Source organism: Plecotus auritus (genome assembly GCF_963455305.1).
Source record: "Plecotus auritus genome assembly, chromosome: 9".
Classification (NCBI taxonomy): Eukaryota; Metazoa; Chordata; class Mammalia; order Chiroptera; family Vespertilionidae; genus Plecotus; species Plecotus auritus.
Window position 1 is genome coordinate 155,111,539 of NC_137783.1, and position 16,474 is coordinate 155,128,012.

General features: G+C 67.8%; 1 protein-coding gene across 2 annotated transcripts in view; it reads right to left on the minus strand.

Moving 5' to 3' along the window:
• The window catches only part of SHANK2 (SH3 and multiple ankyrin repeat domains 2), a 196,253-nt gene that overhangs the window by 121,302 nt on the left and 58,477 nt on the right, over nucleotides 1–16,474 (minus strand). The window contains exons 1-4 of one of the 2 annotated variants that reach the window (XM_080639995.1): nucleotides 13,874–14,432; nucleotides 10,192–10,504; nucleotides 4,979–5,151; nucleotides 4,259–4,372 (exon numbers count right to left, since the gene is read on the minus strand). In XM_080639995.1, the coding sequence (XP_080496121.1) occupies nucleotides 4,259–4,372; nucleotides 4,979–5,151; nucleotides 10,192–10,504; nucleotides 13,874–14,069 (796 nt within the window). In that variant the 5' untranslated portion in view covers nucleotides 14,070–14,432. Of the gene's footprint in view, nucleotides 1–4,258; nucleotides 4,373–4,978; nucleotides 5,152–10,191; nucleotides 10,505–13,873; nucleotides 14,433–16,474 lie in introns of those variants that run through there. The other variant, XM_080639996.1, reaches the window with a different exon arrangement.

Consider the following 16,474-nt stretch of genomic DNA (forward strand, 5'->3'; position numbering starts at 1 on the left):
CACGAACTCCATGAAACTCCCTCTATGAGGCCACGCGAGAAAGTTAAATGATGGCACATTGGACTGCACGTCGTTAACAGGGCTGTGTGACCCAGCAAGTCTGTCATCCCGTCAGCTAGCCATCTGCTTATAAAGTCATCCACAAATCACCCACCCACCCACTCACCCACCCACTCATCCATCCTCCATCCACCCATCCACCCATCCATCCACCCATCCACCCACTCACCCATCCATCCATCCATCCACCCATCCACCCATCCATCCATCCATCCACCCATCCACCCATCCATCCATCCATCCATCCACCCATCCACCCATCCACTCATCCATCCTCCATCCACCCATCCACCCTCCCATCCATCCATCCATCCATCCTCCATCCACCCATCCATCCACCCATCCACCCACTCACCCATCCATCCATCCATCCATCCATTGAGCCATCCACCCACCCATCCACCCACTCACCCATCCATCCTCCATCCATCCACCCACTCACCCATCCATCCTCCATCCATCCTCTATCCATCCATCCACCCAACCACCTGCCCATCCACCCATCCATCCACCCATCCACCCACTCACCCATCCATCCATCCATCCATCCATCCATCCATTGAGCCATCCACCCACCCATCCACCCACTCACCCATCCATCCTCCATCCATCCTCCATCCATCCACCCATCCACCCATCTACCCACTCACCCATCCATCCATCCATCCTCCATCCATCCTCTATCCATCCATCCACCCAACCACCCACCCATCCATCCATCCATCCTCCATCCATCCGACCCACCCACTCACCCACCTACTCATTCATCCTCCATCCATCTACCCTTCCACCCACCCACCCATCCACTCATCCATCCATCCACCCATCCATCATCCACCCATCCACGCATCCACCCATCCATCCTCCATCCACCCACCATCCTCCTGGTTCTCTGCGCTCATGGGAAGCAATACCTGTTGACCGATGGGCCTCGCCAACGTGTGCTGCAAACTCGCAGGCCCTCACCTTCACTCCCCCATTTGCACCGATTCAGTCTGCTCCAGCTCAAGTTCTAGGTTCCAGCTCATCACACACACCACCTGGGAGGCCGGTGGCTGGGCTGGGTGCCGGGCCACCCCCACACGTTCGGCGTGTGTGTGCAGATGTGGCGGGTGGGGTGACAGGGACCCGAGGATCAATGTCCAGCGAGCATGTCTGAGAGCCGGCCTGATGGGCGGTTTCCACGAGGGATTCGCCCACACTCACGGCAGCCCTGCTGGGGACACACGACCGCCACTGCCACCACAGAGCAGCAACCGGTGGCTCCCAGAGGCCGACGAACGTGCCCAAAGGTCAAGCTCTGGCCCAGGCCTGTGCCCTCACATCCGAGTCCCGGACTCCAGGTGTGCGTGTTCTGTGGCTGGGCCCTGAGGCCGACCCCGAGTGCTGACAGGTGACTCACACCGGACCAGGTAACATCACAGGACAGTCACTGCCCTCGACTCAGACAACAAATGCCCCCCGCCCGCCCCCCCTCGGGGATGGACTGCGTGGCAGGAAGGAGAAGGAGGGAGGCGTCCGCAGGGCGAGGCCGGGGAAGCAGGGCCTGGCCGTGGCCACGCCTCCTCCCGCGGCTGTGGACGGAACTCTGCTCCCCAGGCTCACGGCTGAGCTCGAGGCCGGCTCGGCTGCCCGGAGACGGGGCCTCGAGGGCGTAATGGGGGTTAAGCGAGGCCGTAGGGCGGCACCTGATCCTATGGGACTGGTGTCCTGTCAGGAGGGGAGGGGACAACAGAGATGTGCGTGGCCGGCCACGCGAGGACACAGGAGGAGCGCCGGCTTTCCACAAGCCGGAGGAGGGGCCGCCCCGACAGACGCTGCCCGCACTGGGCCTGGGGCCTGCGCCTCCCGGACTGTGGGGCACCCGGGCCTGTGGGTTTTGTTGGTTTTTTGTAACCCTCACCCAGGTATTCGTTGATTCTTAGAATGTGGAAGGGAGAGAGAGACACACAGACAGAGAGAGAGAGACATCCACTGGCTGCCTCTTGCACACGCCCTGACCAGGGCCAGGGACCAAACTTACAGTTGAGGGACGTGCCCTTGACCGGAATCAGACCTGGGACCCTCCAGTCCACAGGCCGATGCTCTAGCCACTGAGCAACACTGGCCAGGACCCTGTGTGTAGTCTGAGCCCCCAAGAAGGTCGTGTTTAATCATGGAAGACCACTGTACCACTCACGGTCGCCCGCCGTGTGGGCGTGAGACGGTCCCCACCCCGAGGCTGAGCCACACCCCCCTTCCCCTCCAGAAGCCCGGCCTGCGGTGCAGGGCGACCCTCGGACGCGGCCGCACATCCCGTGGAGGCCGGAGGGGCCGTGGGGAGAAGGGGTGGCACCAGCATCCCTGGGTTGCCATGGGAACAGGGCCGACCACCCAACTGCTGGGAGGGGCGGGGCGGTGGGGCCTGGGTCCCAGAGCGTCACCCAAGGACTGGAGCTCCGCGGGGAACCGGCAACGGCAGGCAGACCCGGCAGGACTCCATTTCGGGCGGCCCGCGTGGGAGGCGGGGAGGCGGGGAGGCGGGGAGGCGGCATTCCAAACCCAGAGCAGCTGTTCGGAGACTGGGGTGCCCCCAGGCCGCCAGGCTCCGTGCGCTTTAATGAAACGGCGTGAAAGGAGGAAGTGGGGGGCGTGTTCCTGCCGCCCTGTTAACACAACCAGGGCCCGGACGCGGAGTCCTCGCCGATTTCAGTTCCTGAGGGACCAGCCCCCCGCCCCCCCCCCCCCAGGCCGGCCCTGTGGCTGCCGATGAGACACTCCGAGTCCCCGCCTACACGTTCAAATGTCCCGACGATACAAAAACCTCCTGTTTCGGAACCCACCGCCCCTGGGACCGCGCCCCCGGGAAGCCTCGCAGAGGGCGTGTGCCCCCGTGACGACGGGACTTGTGTTCGCTGGTGGGACTCGGCCAGCCCGCCCTGAGGGTGCCACCAGACCCGCCCGGAGCGTGGCGGCAGCTCCCAGCGGTCCTCGCCGCCAGGCAGAGCTCCGAGCTGGGTGGAGGCAGTCCCGGCAGCGGCCTCCCCGCCCTCTGGGGCCACGGCCCCCGACTCTCCAAGGCGGCCCGTCCCCACACCCCAGACCCGGCCGGGCAGACGCCACCACCCAATCCTCAGCCCCGCGCGGGCTCTGGCGGCCGATGCCTGACTCGCCAGCCCGCCTGGCCGGTCCCGGGCGCGTGCCGAGCAGCAGGAAGGGCACCGGGCCTTCACCTCCCGAGGCGGCCGGGCTGGACGTGACTGGCCCTGGACAACGGGGGGAGGGGGGAGTGGTAGAGCCCCTCGCGTGCCTGTGGCTGGAGACAGGCTCCGGGGCGAGAAGGGCGGGCCTGGGGCCGTGCAGGACGCAGGACGGAGGGGCTGTCCCGGCCTCCGGATCCCGGGCGCCAGGAGGGGCACGCGTGACTGGCATTTCCCGCAGGATGCGGCCGCTCGGGGCCCGCGCTCCGGCCGAGTCCGCACAGAGGTCTCTCAGGCCCAGAAACACAAAACCAACGGCTTCCCGCCCGCGACCCTGTGCAGGCACCGCCTCCGCCCGCGCCCCACGGCACCGCCTTTCCGGTGGATGGCCGACGCCGCGCCCTTTCGGGACCTGTGCTCGGGGCCAGCCAGGAGCCGGCCAGGCAGCCAGCGGTCCACACGGGGACGCAGCGGAGCCATCAGCCCGAGGCGAGCGTGGCCGCCCGACGCCCGCACTGAGCCGGCTCCCACCCACAGCCCGGGCGGCCAGGGGCCCGGCGGCTCTAACAAGACACCGGCTCCACCTTCCCCGACTCTCACGCTCGGCTCAGCACCACCAGGGAAGTGGCCTCTCGGCCGCTCCGTCGATTTGACCCCCTCGGCCCGTTGTCAAAGGTTCCAGGAGGGCCCCCTGGGGAGCCCCAGACCCGGGGCACCGCTTCCTTCGCTTGGAGCGGTTTCTACGGAGACACGGACGCCTATGTGCATGCAGGTGGCAGAGGAGACCCACAGGGAGCTCGAGCAGGTGCCCTGGCACGGGCACCGAGCAGCCTCCCCGGACACGCTCCACGCCGCCGCCGCCGCGCACGGGTCTCCAGCGTGGACAGAGCCCCGCGGGACTGCGCCCACCTGCGGGGTCCTTGTTCCGAGCTCGGCTCCTCCCACACCCACCGCCTCCCCCGCACGCGCCATGCACCCTCCGCCCCTCGGACCGCCGCCCGGCCGCCGAGGCGCCTCACCTGCCTGGCTGTCCCGGGGCCTGCCCTGCACCTCCTCCACACACTCGGCCGGGAACCACCCGATGTGGCCGCGGGCGCTGCCTTCCCAGAAGCCGCCTTCGCCGATGCTCAGGACTGGAGACAGGACAGGACGGGACGGCGTCAGAGGGAGGGGCCGGGCTGGGAGGGCCTGGGTTAGTGGATGTGGGGGGCTGGTGACAGCCAGGCCTGGGGGGTCAGCGGGTCGGCGGCCAGGCCTGGGGGGTCAGAGGGCCGGCGGCCAGGCCTGGGGGGTCAGCGGGCCGGCGGCCAGGCCTGGGGGGTCAGCGGGTCGGCGGCCAGGCCTGGGGGGGGTCAGCGGGTCGGCGGCCAGGCCTGGGGGGTCAGCGGGTTGGCGGCCAGGCCTGGGGGGTCAGCGGGTCGGCGGCCAGGCCGGGGGGGTCAGCGGGTCGGCGGCCGGCTCTAGCCCATCGACCTGTGCCAGACCCTCTGCCAGAGCAGCATCTCCGTGAGGCCCTCACGTTTCCCTCGAACCCTGACCGTCCCCTCCCCGCTCCCCGCAGTGGAGTCTCGTTCCGCGTGTGCGCTGTCTCCCCTCACACAGCGGGGACACGGAAGCTGCGCCCCGAGAATGGCTGGGAGCCTCACGCTGCTCCCTTTTGCCCAGGGCTCCCAATCTCCCACAGGCGGGGGCCTTGGCCCGACCTCGTCCCAGAAGCAGAGGACGTCCTGGACACTGACCTTTGACCCTGTCCCCACGGTGGAGGGGGATCTCGCCATCGACCTGGGGTTGGTATGGCTTGACGACGACGAAGAGCCTCCCGGGAACCGCGCTGTACAGCTTCCGCTTGGGCCCCGGGTACTGGAAGGCGGAGGGCGCGTCCTTGTTGGCTCCGCCAGGCGGGAAGGCCGGCCTGTGAGGGAGGAGCAGAGGGGCGGGGTCACGGCTGGCGACAGAACAGGGCACGCGGCAGACCTGCGGCCCGTCCGTTCCCAGCGACGCCCTGTCGCCAGCATCGCAGCTCCCGGTTCTCGCTGGGGCGAAAGACGGGGAAGGGCCCCGGGGCAGCGATCGAGCTTAAGAGACTGAAGCAGATCCAGGAACCCCACCCTGGGCGTGTCCCCACGGAGGGCGAGCAGGGCCCCACGCAGGCCGCTGCACACCCACGTTCACAGCAGCCCGAGTCACTGCAGCCGCGTGTCCGTGGACGGAGGGCGGTACACAGCACGCGGTCCGTCCACAGGGACTGGTACGCAGCCTTCACGAGGAAGGACGTTCTGACACCTGCTCCCGATGGATGGCCTTGGGGGCGTTACACTGAGTGAATCGGACAAATCCCCCGTGGTTCTGCTGGAGGCTAATTCCGGCGGGGCATAATAAAATGCCAGAAGTTCGCCCGAAGGCTGATGGACACCTTCAGCGGGGCTGAAGAGCTGCATGTCATTGCCTGCTGCCACACACACAGCGGAGGGCCGTTCCCCCAACCTGATGGTCCTTGACTGTGTACCGAACCTTACCTTTGATATGTATATCTGCTTTGCTGAAGGGCAAAATCCTATCTAATAAAGAGGGAATATGCTAATTAACCATCACTCCATCACAAAGATGGCTGCACCCACAGCTGAGGCCAAGTTCCCATAAGGAGTCTTAACAAGCAATCAGCAGGGACCTGAGGCTATGCTCTCCCCCACCCAGCAGGGCTTGACAGGAGACCTCAAGGTGTGCTTCCCATCCTGGTGCTGGGCTAGGGGACCTCAGACTGCACTCCCCACCTGGCAGAGCTTGACAGGGGACCTCAGGCCGCGCCTCCCGCCTTGGCACCAGGCCAGGGGACCTCAGGCCACACCCCCTGCCCCAGCACCGGGCCAGGAGACCTGAGGCTGTGCCCTCCTGCCTGGTGGGGCTTGACAGGGGACCTCAGGCCATGCTCCCCACCCAGCGGGGCTTGACAGGGGACCTCAAGATGCACCCCCAGTGTTGGGTCAGGGGAACTCAGGCCGTGCCCCCCGCCCATTAGGGCTTGACAGGGGACCTGATGCTGCACCCCCCTGCCAGTGGGGCTTGACGGGGGACCTGAGGCTGCACCCCCCTGCCTGGCAGGGCTTGACGAGGGACCTCAAGGCATGCCCCCACCCCGGTCTGGGCTGGGGGACCTCAGGCCACACCCCCCGTCCTGGTGCCAGGCCAGGGGACCTGAGGCTACGTCCCCTGCCTGGCAGGGCTTGACAAGGGTGGGACTGGTCAGGCCTGGATCTTGCCCAATGTGGGGGGAGGCGGCGGCCGGTTCTGGGTCTCACGAAATTTTGAGGCGCATGTGGGTGGGCGGGGACTTGACTCTGGGTCCTGTGGTGAGCCCCAGACTCTGACAGGAGGAAGGTTTTCATATACATTTGACTAATTTTCTTTCATCTCTGACACCTCTATTATAGAGAAAGGGCAAATAGCAGTATTAAATTATTTCCTCTAATTAATCCCCTTTTAATGTGCATGAATTTCGTGCACCGGGCCACACGTGTGTGGATAAAAAGCCCTGGGTCCCGAGATTCGGAGAGCTTAGTCCCTTGAGCTAAGCCTCCCTTGACTCCCCCAAAATGCCTCCCGAATTTATATTTCACGTCTAGTTTATTCATTTACGTCGCAGCCCTTCTCCAGATCCCGGAACCCTTGTAGATGCGGAAAAGACCCCAGCAAGGTCACTTACAGGAGGCCCTTAGATGTCAAATTCATAGTAGGAAGTAGGTGATGGGTCCTGAACACTGGACATGGAACAGGCAGCCCTGAAGGGGGGAGGGGAGAGAGCTGGGCGGGGGCAGGGAGGGCCGGCTGACAGGGGTCACTAGCAGGGGTGCTGGCTGGGCCAGGACAGCCTCCTGGTTGGGACAGGCAGTGGCCATGAATAGGGGGCTGACCGCCCGGGGTTGGCAGCCGGTACACAGCATGTAGTTCTGCATCGGATGAACCAGAGGGCCGGTTGCTCCGCCCACAGCCTGTTACAGAGGGAGCGGCCTGGCCCCACCCGGCCTTGGACGTGGGTTTGAGCTTCCCCTGGGGCCAGCGTGGACCTGCACGTCCTCCGTGTGAGGCCCCTGGACGCAGTCATGGGTCCGGAAGACCCTGGAGCAGCCTCTCCATGACCCTCACCTCACAGGCGCCAAAGATGAGGCCCCGGTGTGGCCCCAGCCCAGGGGGGGGGGGGTCCAGGCCACGTGTCAGGGAGCCCTGGCGGTGGCCCTCGGGGCAGGCTGGCTGCTGTGATGCTCACACACACACAGTGCATGAGCACAGACAAACACATGCAACACAACTACACGGACATGCACACAGTGCATTAACACACGTACACGACACAAATGCATGCACACACACAAGTACATGCACCCACATGCACACAGTTTATGAAAACACATATACACACGACACAAATGCATGCACACACATAAGTATATGCACCCATGTGCACACAGTGCATGAAAATGCACATGACACGTGTGCGCACATACACACAAGTGCACACACAGTGCACGAAAACACAAATGCATGCACACATACACACAAGTACATGCATACATGTGCACACGGTGCATAAAAACACATGCACATGACAAGTGCGTGCACAAACACGTGCACACAGTGCATGAAAGCACACACGTGTACAGCACAACTGCATGCACACATACGCACAAGTATATGCACACACATGAGCACACAGTGCATGTACACACACATGTGTGCAGTGCCGTGCGTGCACACGTGAACACAAATGTGCACCCATGCATACAGAAACACAAAGACACGTGCACACACAAGTGCACACACAAACACATGCACATACACCCACAAAGCACACCCGCACAGGAAGCCAGGGACACCAGGCAGGGCCCCGTCACAGGCCCGCAGCGTCAGGGCCCGCACGGAGCCTGCGGGAGTCACTGGCTCTCACACAGAGGGGACGCTCTCCCGAAGTCACAGCTGTGATTCCAGCGAGGGGTGCGCAGTGGGGTTTCCTGCCTCGGGGGGGACCTTTAGTTTAGCTTTGACCCGTTCTTAGCACCGGGGAGTCTCCCTTGGGGACCAGAGGCAGCAAAGGTCTCACATTCGGGGAACGGGACTCCGTGGGGCGCGTCACGGGCTGAAGCGCGGATGTGGGCCGGGGTGGGCGGCATCGGGAGGACCAGGCCCGCGGCCCCCGTGGAGGCGGGAGGCAGGAGGCGGGCGGTGGGCTCCCACGGGCACAGCATCAGCCCATCCCCGATGCGTGGCGCCCTGGGCCCTCGCCAGCCTCCCTGCCTGAGCCTCACCTCCCCACACCCCCGATCAGCTGGGCTGTGGTGTTGGCCCGGCAAGACTCACCGGGGCAGCCAGGGAGGACAAGTAAAGGCGGGTGGGGCATCGCGGGGCTGGGCACGGAGTGGCAGACCACCAACGCCGTGCCAGCTGGGGGAATGCCGTGCCACAGGCCCTCCGGGTCAAGGGGAGACCCCCTCACGAGTCCCAGTCGTGCACTTGGGGACCTGGTCGCAGGCCTGCCATCTGAGAGCTGGGGGTGCACTGCCCCTCCTGGGCGCTGTGGGGGGATGGGCCAGGCGTGGGCCAGGTCTGGGCCCGCGTGACCGTGCAGTGGGGTTCTTGGTGACGGGCTGTGGCTGCTCTGATGCCCACGCCCCGCCTCAGGCCTGGCCACGAGCGCCCGCCCCGGGAGCCCCATCCTGGCCAAGACGCCCCAGAAGGGGCGACAGGTGCAGACTGTGCCTGGGAGTCGGTGTCAGAGGGCGAGGCAGCTCCCTGGGTGCAGGGACACGGTGGGAGGGGGGACACCCAGGGTGCCATGCTCCCTCCCGGCACCGCCTCGTGCCCTCGTCTACAGGGGACAGGGTCGGGCTCCAGCCGCCTGGGGAGCTGCAGGGACTGGCCCAGGGCCTGCGAGGTCCCCCACCCCCACATCGTGCGCCAGGCTGCGGTCCCCAGGTGGGCGCCGACGCGGGGCAATAAGGGGCGTCTGCCAGGCGGGCGCCTGAGGTTTGCAGAGGGGCCGCGAGGAGCCTCTGCGCTCCGCGCACGCGTCACCGTCAGGACCAGGCGCCTGCACAGACGCAGACGAGGCCCGCGCCCCGGCGCCTCCCCCACTCGCCCTGAGCCGTCTCCGCGGGCCCAGGTTAGTGCCCGCCCCCGCTCGCTGGGGACCCTCTGAACTGGGGCAGGAGGCGGGACCCTGGTCCAGGGCTCTCCCTGCTGGGATGGAAGGAGACGGGCACCGTGTGCAGCTGCCTGCACCCCCGAGTCCCAGACCCGGCGGCCCGCACCCCCGAGTCCCAGGCCCAGCCGCCCGCACCCCCGAGTCCCAGACCTGGCGGCCCGCACCCCCGAGTCCCAGACCTAGCGGTCCCTGAGTCCCAGGCCCAGCCGCCCGCACCCCTGAGTCCCAGACCTAGTGGCCTGCAACCCGAGTCCCAGGCCGACCGCCCGCACCCCTGAGTCCCAGACCTAGCGGCCCCCGAGTCCCAGACCAGCCCCCCGCACCCCTGAGTCCCAGACCTAGCGGCCCGCCTGCCCCGAGTCCCAGACCTAGCAGCCTGCACCCCCGAGTCCCAGGCCGACCGCCCGCACCCCCAAGTCCCAGACCTAGCAGCCCGCACCCCCGAGACCCAGACCAGCCCCCCACACCCCCGAGTCCCAGACCTAGCAGCCCGCACCCCCGAGACCCAGACCAGCCCCCCACACCCCCGAGACCCAGACCTAGCGGCCCGCACCCCCGAGACCCAGACCAGGCCCCCGCACCCCCGAGACCCAGACCAGCCCCCCACACCCCCGAGTCCCAGACCTAGTAGCCCGCACCCCCGAGTCCCAGGCCGACTGCCCGCACCCCCGAGTCCCAGGCCCAGCGGTGTGATGTGTGAGGTCCTCCCCTCTCCGGTCCCCCCCCCCTCCGGCTCCACGCCATCCCCGCCCTCCTTACCCCACGTGCCAGGGCTGCAGGGGCCTCTTGCCATCCTCGCTGGCGCCGCCGAGCCTGCTGAGTGACGGGGAGCGGCTGCGGGGCCCGGGCACGTAGCCGCCCACGGTCCTCGGGCCCCCGTCGGCCGGGCCGGGCGCTGGCTGCAGCAGCTGCGGGGAGAGGCTGCGGTGGGAGGCGGGGCCGGCGGCCCAGTCGGGCGCGTTGGCGTTGAGGTTGTTGTCGCTGTTGGAGCGCAGCAGGACGCGGGGGGCGGCCAGCGTGCTGGGGGGCCGGCGCCTGCGGTTGGTGTACGCCGGGGCCTCTCGGAAGGGCACTGGGGAGAGAGCGGGGGGGGGGGAGGCCGTGAGCACGCGGCGGCGTGGCCTCGAGGGTGAGCTCTGTGCGGCCCCGCGGGACCCGTGGACAGAACGCAGCCGACACAGACGCACGGACGGGAGACAGAGTGTGGCCGCGTTTCACGGAGGCTCAAGCTGGGCGGGAGATGGAAGGGACGCGGGTCCGGCTTCCATGCGGCCAGCGCCCTCCTGAAGCAGCGCAGACACGTGTGAGGACGTGGCCGTCTCACCACGTGGCCAGGACACGGAGCAGCCACAGTCCCTCCTGCAAGACCCGGACGTGGCCCCCGAGATGGGCTGAGGGAGTCCCCTGATATCCAGGTATGGGAGCCCGAACGCCCGAGAGCTCAGAGCGTGACCCCATTTGGAGGAGGGTCTTTAAACAGGGGATTGAGGTAAAGTGAGGTCATGGGGGGCCCTGATCCAGTGTGACTGGGTCCTCGTGAGAAGAGGGGATCGGACACAGACACCCACAGAGGGACCGTGTGGGGACTCGGGGGGGACACGGCGCCCACATGTCCAGGAGGGAGGCCCGGGAGGAGTCAGCTGGGTCTCAGGCTTCGGCCTCCAGGACGGGGCAGTGTCTGGGGGGACACTGATCCAGTGGCCCCTGGACACGGACACGGCCCTCAGACCTACCGGGTGGAATTAGCCGGCTCCAACCCCAAGCACGCTCCTCCCTCCACCATAGACGGGGACCCCGCAGCATGAAGGGAGGCGGGGTGCCCTCACCCGGCTTCTTACTAAGCTCAGACCAGAGGCGGGGCCCTCAGGGCCCAGGGACTCAGCAGGGACACTGCCCCCGGATGGGGACGGGGATGGGGGAGGGGGGGTCCCAGGGCCGGAGGGGAAACAGGAAGAGGACGCTAAAGAAGAGCAGCCGTCCAGGCTGGGGGGGCGGGGGAGGGGGGGAATAAGACGCCGGTGACCCCGGCCACAAGGGACACGGCTTCCCTCGCGCTCGACGCCCGGGAAGCTTTCCCGCCGCCACACGCCTGCAGGCTGAACCAGGCGCTCTCCCGCGGGCGGGCACAGGGCTCCCGCATCTCCCCAGGAAGCGCGGCTCAAGGAGCTCAGGACAGAGTCCTGGACGGCCCCCCACCGGCTGCCCCAGCCAGAGGCCGCGGAGGACAGTCCCCGCCCAGCCTGCGTGGCGCCCCTGCTGCCAGCCCGCCCACCGGACGCCAGAGCTCGGGGCACAGCGGTGGCGCCGGCAGAGACCTCGGTGAGCCCGCGCACCCTCGCCACCTGGGGGAGCAGAGGTGAGGCACTGGGGGCACGGAGGGCAGGGGGCAGGGCTTTCCTGAGGACGCACGGGATGGAGGGCACATCCTGGGGCAGCGATGGGCCCTGGGAGAGGGCACATGGAGGTCACACTGCCTCCTCCCGCAGCCTCGGCCGGAGGAGACGCCCCGCTGAGGTGGTGGGGAGGGGGGGCCGGGCTCCCCGCCGGGACCGCATCCACACGGCCCCTGGGAAAGGCTGCTCCTCCGTGGCCCTGTCCCAGGCCGGAGGCCGCCTCTGCAGGGCATGGCCCGGCGTCAGCCAAGGCCCTTCCCACTGACAGGACAAGTCTTGTTTGGGGGCCCCCCCACCCCCCCACCCCGAGCGTGTGCCTTGCTGGTTGCAAGGGAGGACACACAGCGTTGCTGTCTCGGGGCAGCGGGCCGGAGGAACTGGGACGACGCCCGCTCGTGCCGGTGCAAGTGCACGGCTGTGGGTGGCGAGGCCGCCTGGGCACACGTCTGTGGACCAGAGGCCACAGCGAGAGCCAGCACCTCCACGGGCGGGCAGAGCGGCAGAAAGCGGCCAGGGATCCCCAGCCCCCGGGGGCCCATGCAGGGAGGGACCCCGGCTCCAGGGACGCTCCCAGACCCGGAAACGCCTGCACCCCTCGACCCCAGCTCCCAGCTCCTGGGGGTCGGGCAGTCACGTCTGCTCTCGGACCGACGTCACGCCACTGGCAGGTTTAATGCCCTTCATAGAAGGGGCGCAGGGGGGGGGGGCGCCTGCTCGCGCTCAGACGGACTCGGAGGGGAGAGACATCTATGAAATCAGGGCACAGACCAGAGAGCACCTCACACCACCCTCCCCGACCAGAGGCCCCGCACTGGCCCGGCCGGCGCGGCTCAGGGGCTGAGCGTCCACCTAGGAACCAGGAGGTCCCGGTTCGATTCCCGGTCGGGGCACAGGCCCTGGTGGCGGGCTCGGTGCTCAGTGGGGGGCGTGCAGGAGGCAGCCGGTCAGTGATTCTCTCATCATTGATGTTTCTCTCTCTCTCCCTCTCCCTTCCTCCCTGACATCAAGAACATAAATAAATAAATAAACAAATAAAAAGTCCCCCCGCTGGGCGGGTCACAAACATGGAGACCCAGAAAGGGCCTGGTTTCTCGTCAAGGGAAGAGCGGACACAGGCTGCGGGGCACCCGGGCGGAGGCAGTGGGGACCCGGGGAGGGGAGGGGCGGCGCCTGGGAGATGAGGGGGTGGGGCCTCGGGACATTCTCAGGTCGGCCGGCGAGTCACTGGACGACGCACACAGGTGGCGTGGGGGAGCCCCTCGCTTGGTCCCCGAGACCCACGGCACCAGCTTCCCTGTCTCCGCGTCTATTTCACGGCCGGGGCGGGGGGGGGGGCGCCTCCCCAATTCCTCTGAAGCGCCCCAATCTTCATCAGCCTGCCCAGCCCGAGCCTCTCCTCTGGCAGGCTCCCCGGAGGGCATGTGTGTGTGTGTGTGCGCGCGTGTATGTGTGTGTGTGTGTGTGCGCACGCGTGTGTGAGAAAACGGTTAAAAACACCTGCTTTCCTGCCTGGCAGCGACTCCCATCCCCCGCGGCTTCCTTCTCCGGGCAGCGACCCTCAAACTCTCCCCGTGGGGCTTTTCTCTCCGACTTCCCGACACTTAGGACACATTTGTGTCCCCGATAAAAATTACACTTTCCGAGTCCCCCGCGAGGCATCCCTCCCACCCCCCCACCACTGGGGCCGGGAGCCCGCCGTGCCCAGCGCGTCCTGCCCTCCCCGTCCCGGGCTCACCAGCCTGCGGGCAGCGGGCAGTCCGGAGCCCAAACTTCCCTGATTTCCCTGGAACTTCGTTCCGAACGTGCCCCGGGCCCGTCTCCCGGCCGCACACTCTGGAAGGCGGTCCTGCCCCAGGGACGGGGACGCGCGGACAAAAACACCCCGACAGCAGGGTCCGGGGGTCGCCACGCCAGGCGCGGGACAGAGCCCGCCCAGCGGTGTGGTGACGCCCTCACACGGGGTGAAGGACCAGGAGTTCCAGGAGGAGCCGAGCCCCCACAATCCCCCCCCCCAGGCACCCCACGCCCGCCCGAGGCTCCGGTCTTACCTTCCCTCTTGCTGAAGGCGTTTAACAAAGACTTCATCTTCCCTGTGGCTCGGGCCGCCTGCCGCTCATTATATAACCTTCTCGGCGGGGGGACAGGCGGGCAGTGATGCCCGGCCCCTGGGCGCCGGGGCAGCGTGGACCCGGGGCGCGGCGGCGGGCGTCTGGGCGCGGCGTGCCTCCGGGCATCGCTGGGCATGCCAGCCCCGGCGCGCCGGTGACGGAGCCCGCCCCATGGCCGGCCTGCCGGCGGGAGCGCTCAAGCCCGGCGGCCTCTCCCCGCGCCCGTCATGTGAGCGCCGCTACTCTGCCTTTGTGCTCCGCGCGGCGCGGGCGGGCGGGGGGAGCAGGGGCCGGGCATCCTCGGGCATCTGCCAGCGGAGCCGGGGATCCCCGGGACGCCGGGCCGGTGCCGGCCCCTGCCGCTCCCGCGCCCTCGCTGCCTGGAACGCCGCCGCGCGCTCGGGGCTTTCCCGGTCTATTTTCCTAGAAAAAGCCAAGTTCCCTCTTAAAGTGCCGGTGCTTGTCGGCCGCAGAGGCTGCGAGCGAGCGAGCCGGGAGGCTAAAGCGCCCCCGACCTGAGCCTCACGCGGGACCCCGCGCTGGGCAGCCCTCGCCGCCTCCGGAATCTGCCGTGACCCAGATTCCCCTTCAAAGGACGCGGCCACCGAGCCGTTCCTCCCCGGCTCGGCCCCGCGGCGGCGTTCCCCTGGAGAAATCAGAACCCCCCTTTAAAGGGAGATGAGACAATTAGACGGGCTGGCGCGCCCTGATTCCGGCGGCGGATTAATGAGCATCCTCACGGTCACGTTAGCATCTCCACCCGGCAGGATCCCGGAGGGACTGGGGGGGCCAGGAGGGAGGGAGGGGGTCAGGAGGGACAGAGGGGGGCCAGGAGGGAGGGAGGGGGGCCAGGAGGGAGGGAGGGGGGGTCAGGAGGGACGGAGGGGGGCCAGGAGGGAGGGAGGGGGTCAGGAGGGACAGAAGGGGGTCAGGAGGGACGGAGGGGGGCCAGGAGGGAGGGAGGGGGGCCAGGAGGAATGAAGGGGGGTCAGGAGGGACGGAGGGGGGCCAGGAGGGAGGGAGGGGGATCAGGAAGGAGGAAGGGGTCAGGAGGGACGGGGGGGGGGTCAGGGGGGACGGAGGGGGGCCAGGAGGGAGGGAGGGGGATCAGGAAGGAGGAAGGGAGTCAGGAGGGACGGAGGGGCGTCAGGAAGGACAGAGAGGGGCCAAGAAAGAGGGAGGGGGCTAGGAGAGAGGGAGGGGGTCAGGAAGGAGGAAGGGGATCAGGAGGGATGGAGAGGGGTCAGGAGGGATGGAGGGGGGCTAGGAGGGAGGGAGGGAGGGGGCCAGGAGGGGGGTCAGGAGGGAGGGAGGGGTGTCAGGAAGGAGGGAGGGGGGTCAGGAGGGAGGGAGGGGGGTCAGGAAGGAGGGAGGGGGGCTAGGAGGGAGTGAGGGGGGCCAGGAGGTTCAGAGGGGGCCAAGAGGGAGGGAGAGAGGGGGCCAGGAGGGGGGTCAGGAGGGAGGGAGAGGTGTCAGGAGGGAGGGAGGGGTGTCAGGAGGGAGGGAGGGGTGTCAGGAGGGAGGGAGGGGTCTGGGAGGGAGGGAGGGGGGTCAGGAGGGAGGGAAGGGAGTCAGGAAGGAGGGAGGGAGGGGGCCAGGAGGGAGGGAGGGGTGTCAGGAAGGAGGGAGGGGTGTCAGGAGGGAGGGAGGGGTGTCAGGAGGGAGGGAGGGGTGTCAGGAGGGAGGGAGGGGTCTGGGAGGGAGGGAGGGGGGTCGGGAGGGAGGGAGGGGGGTCAGGAGGGAGGGAGGGGGGAAGGAGAGAAGGAGGAGGGAGGGAGGGAGGGAGGGAGGGGGGCCAGGAGGGAGGGGGCAGAGAGCTATCCCCGTAACACGCCGATGGGCAGGACGCCTGGGCAGGGCAGCGGCAGGGTCACCCCTGAACACGAATGGGGCACCAGGGGCTCCAGCACCTGCGCGTCCGCTGCTGGGCTGTGAGTAAGCGTGCGGGTTGCTGTTGCTAAGAGAACTGCTTCCCAAATTAGAGAGAGAGAAGCGGGGGGGGGGGGGGGGGAGATGAGGCAGAAACAGCCACGGGGACGTGTGAGTGGAGGTCGTGGGTGACAGACCTGTGACCGGGACGGCCCGTGTGGAGAGAAGGGAGCCCCCGCCTGCGCCCCGTCTCAGCCGCATCCAAATCTCTGCACCTCCCACCGGCCCCGGGGACCCCTCGCCCCGGCACCCCGGCCCGGAGCCCAGGCAGCGCTAAGAGGTGCCTGGACGCTGACCCGCCCCGGTGCGTTATCCTCAGCCCGTCCGCGCGTCACCTCCTCGGGGTCAGAGGTCAGTCCCGGCACGCACACCCAGGACACGTGCCCGGGACACGGCCATGCTCCCCGAGCCCCTCCCCAGTGCTGGGGCGTCCCCAACAAGGGCCCGGCCGCCCGCCTGGCTGGGACACCTCAGCGGCCAATGCAGGGCGCTCCTCTCTGGGGGGGGGGGGGGGCGGCCACATGAGCCCCAAGAACACGCCAAGGCCCAGGGAACCCTCCGGGGGTGTGGGAGGCTCGCGATGCTCACCCCGCCTCCATCTGCCTCACGGAC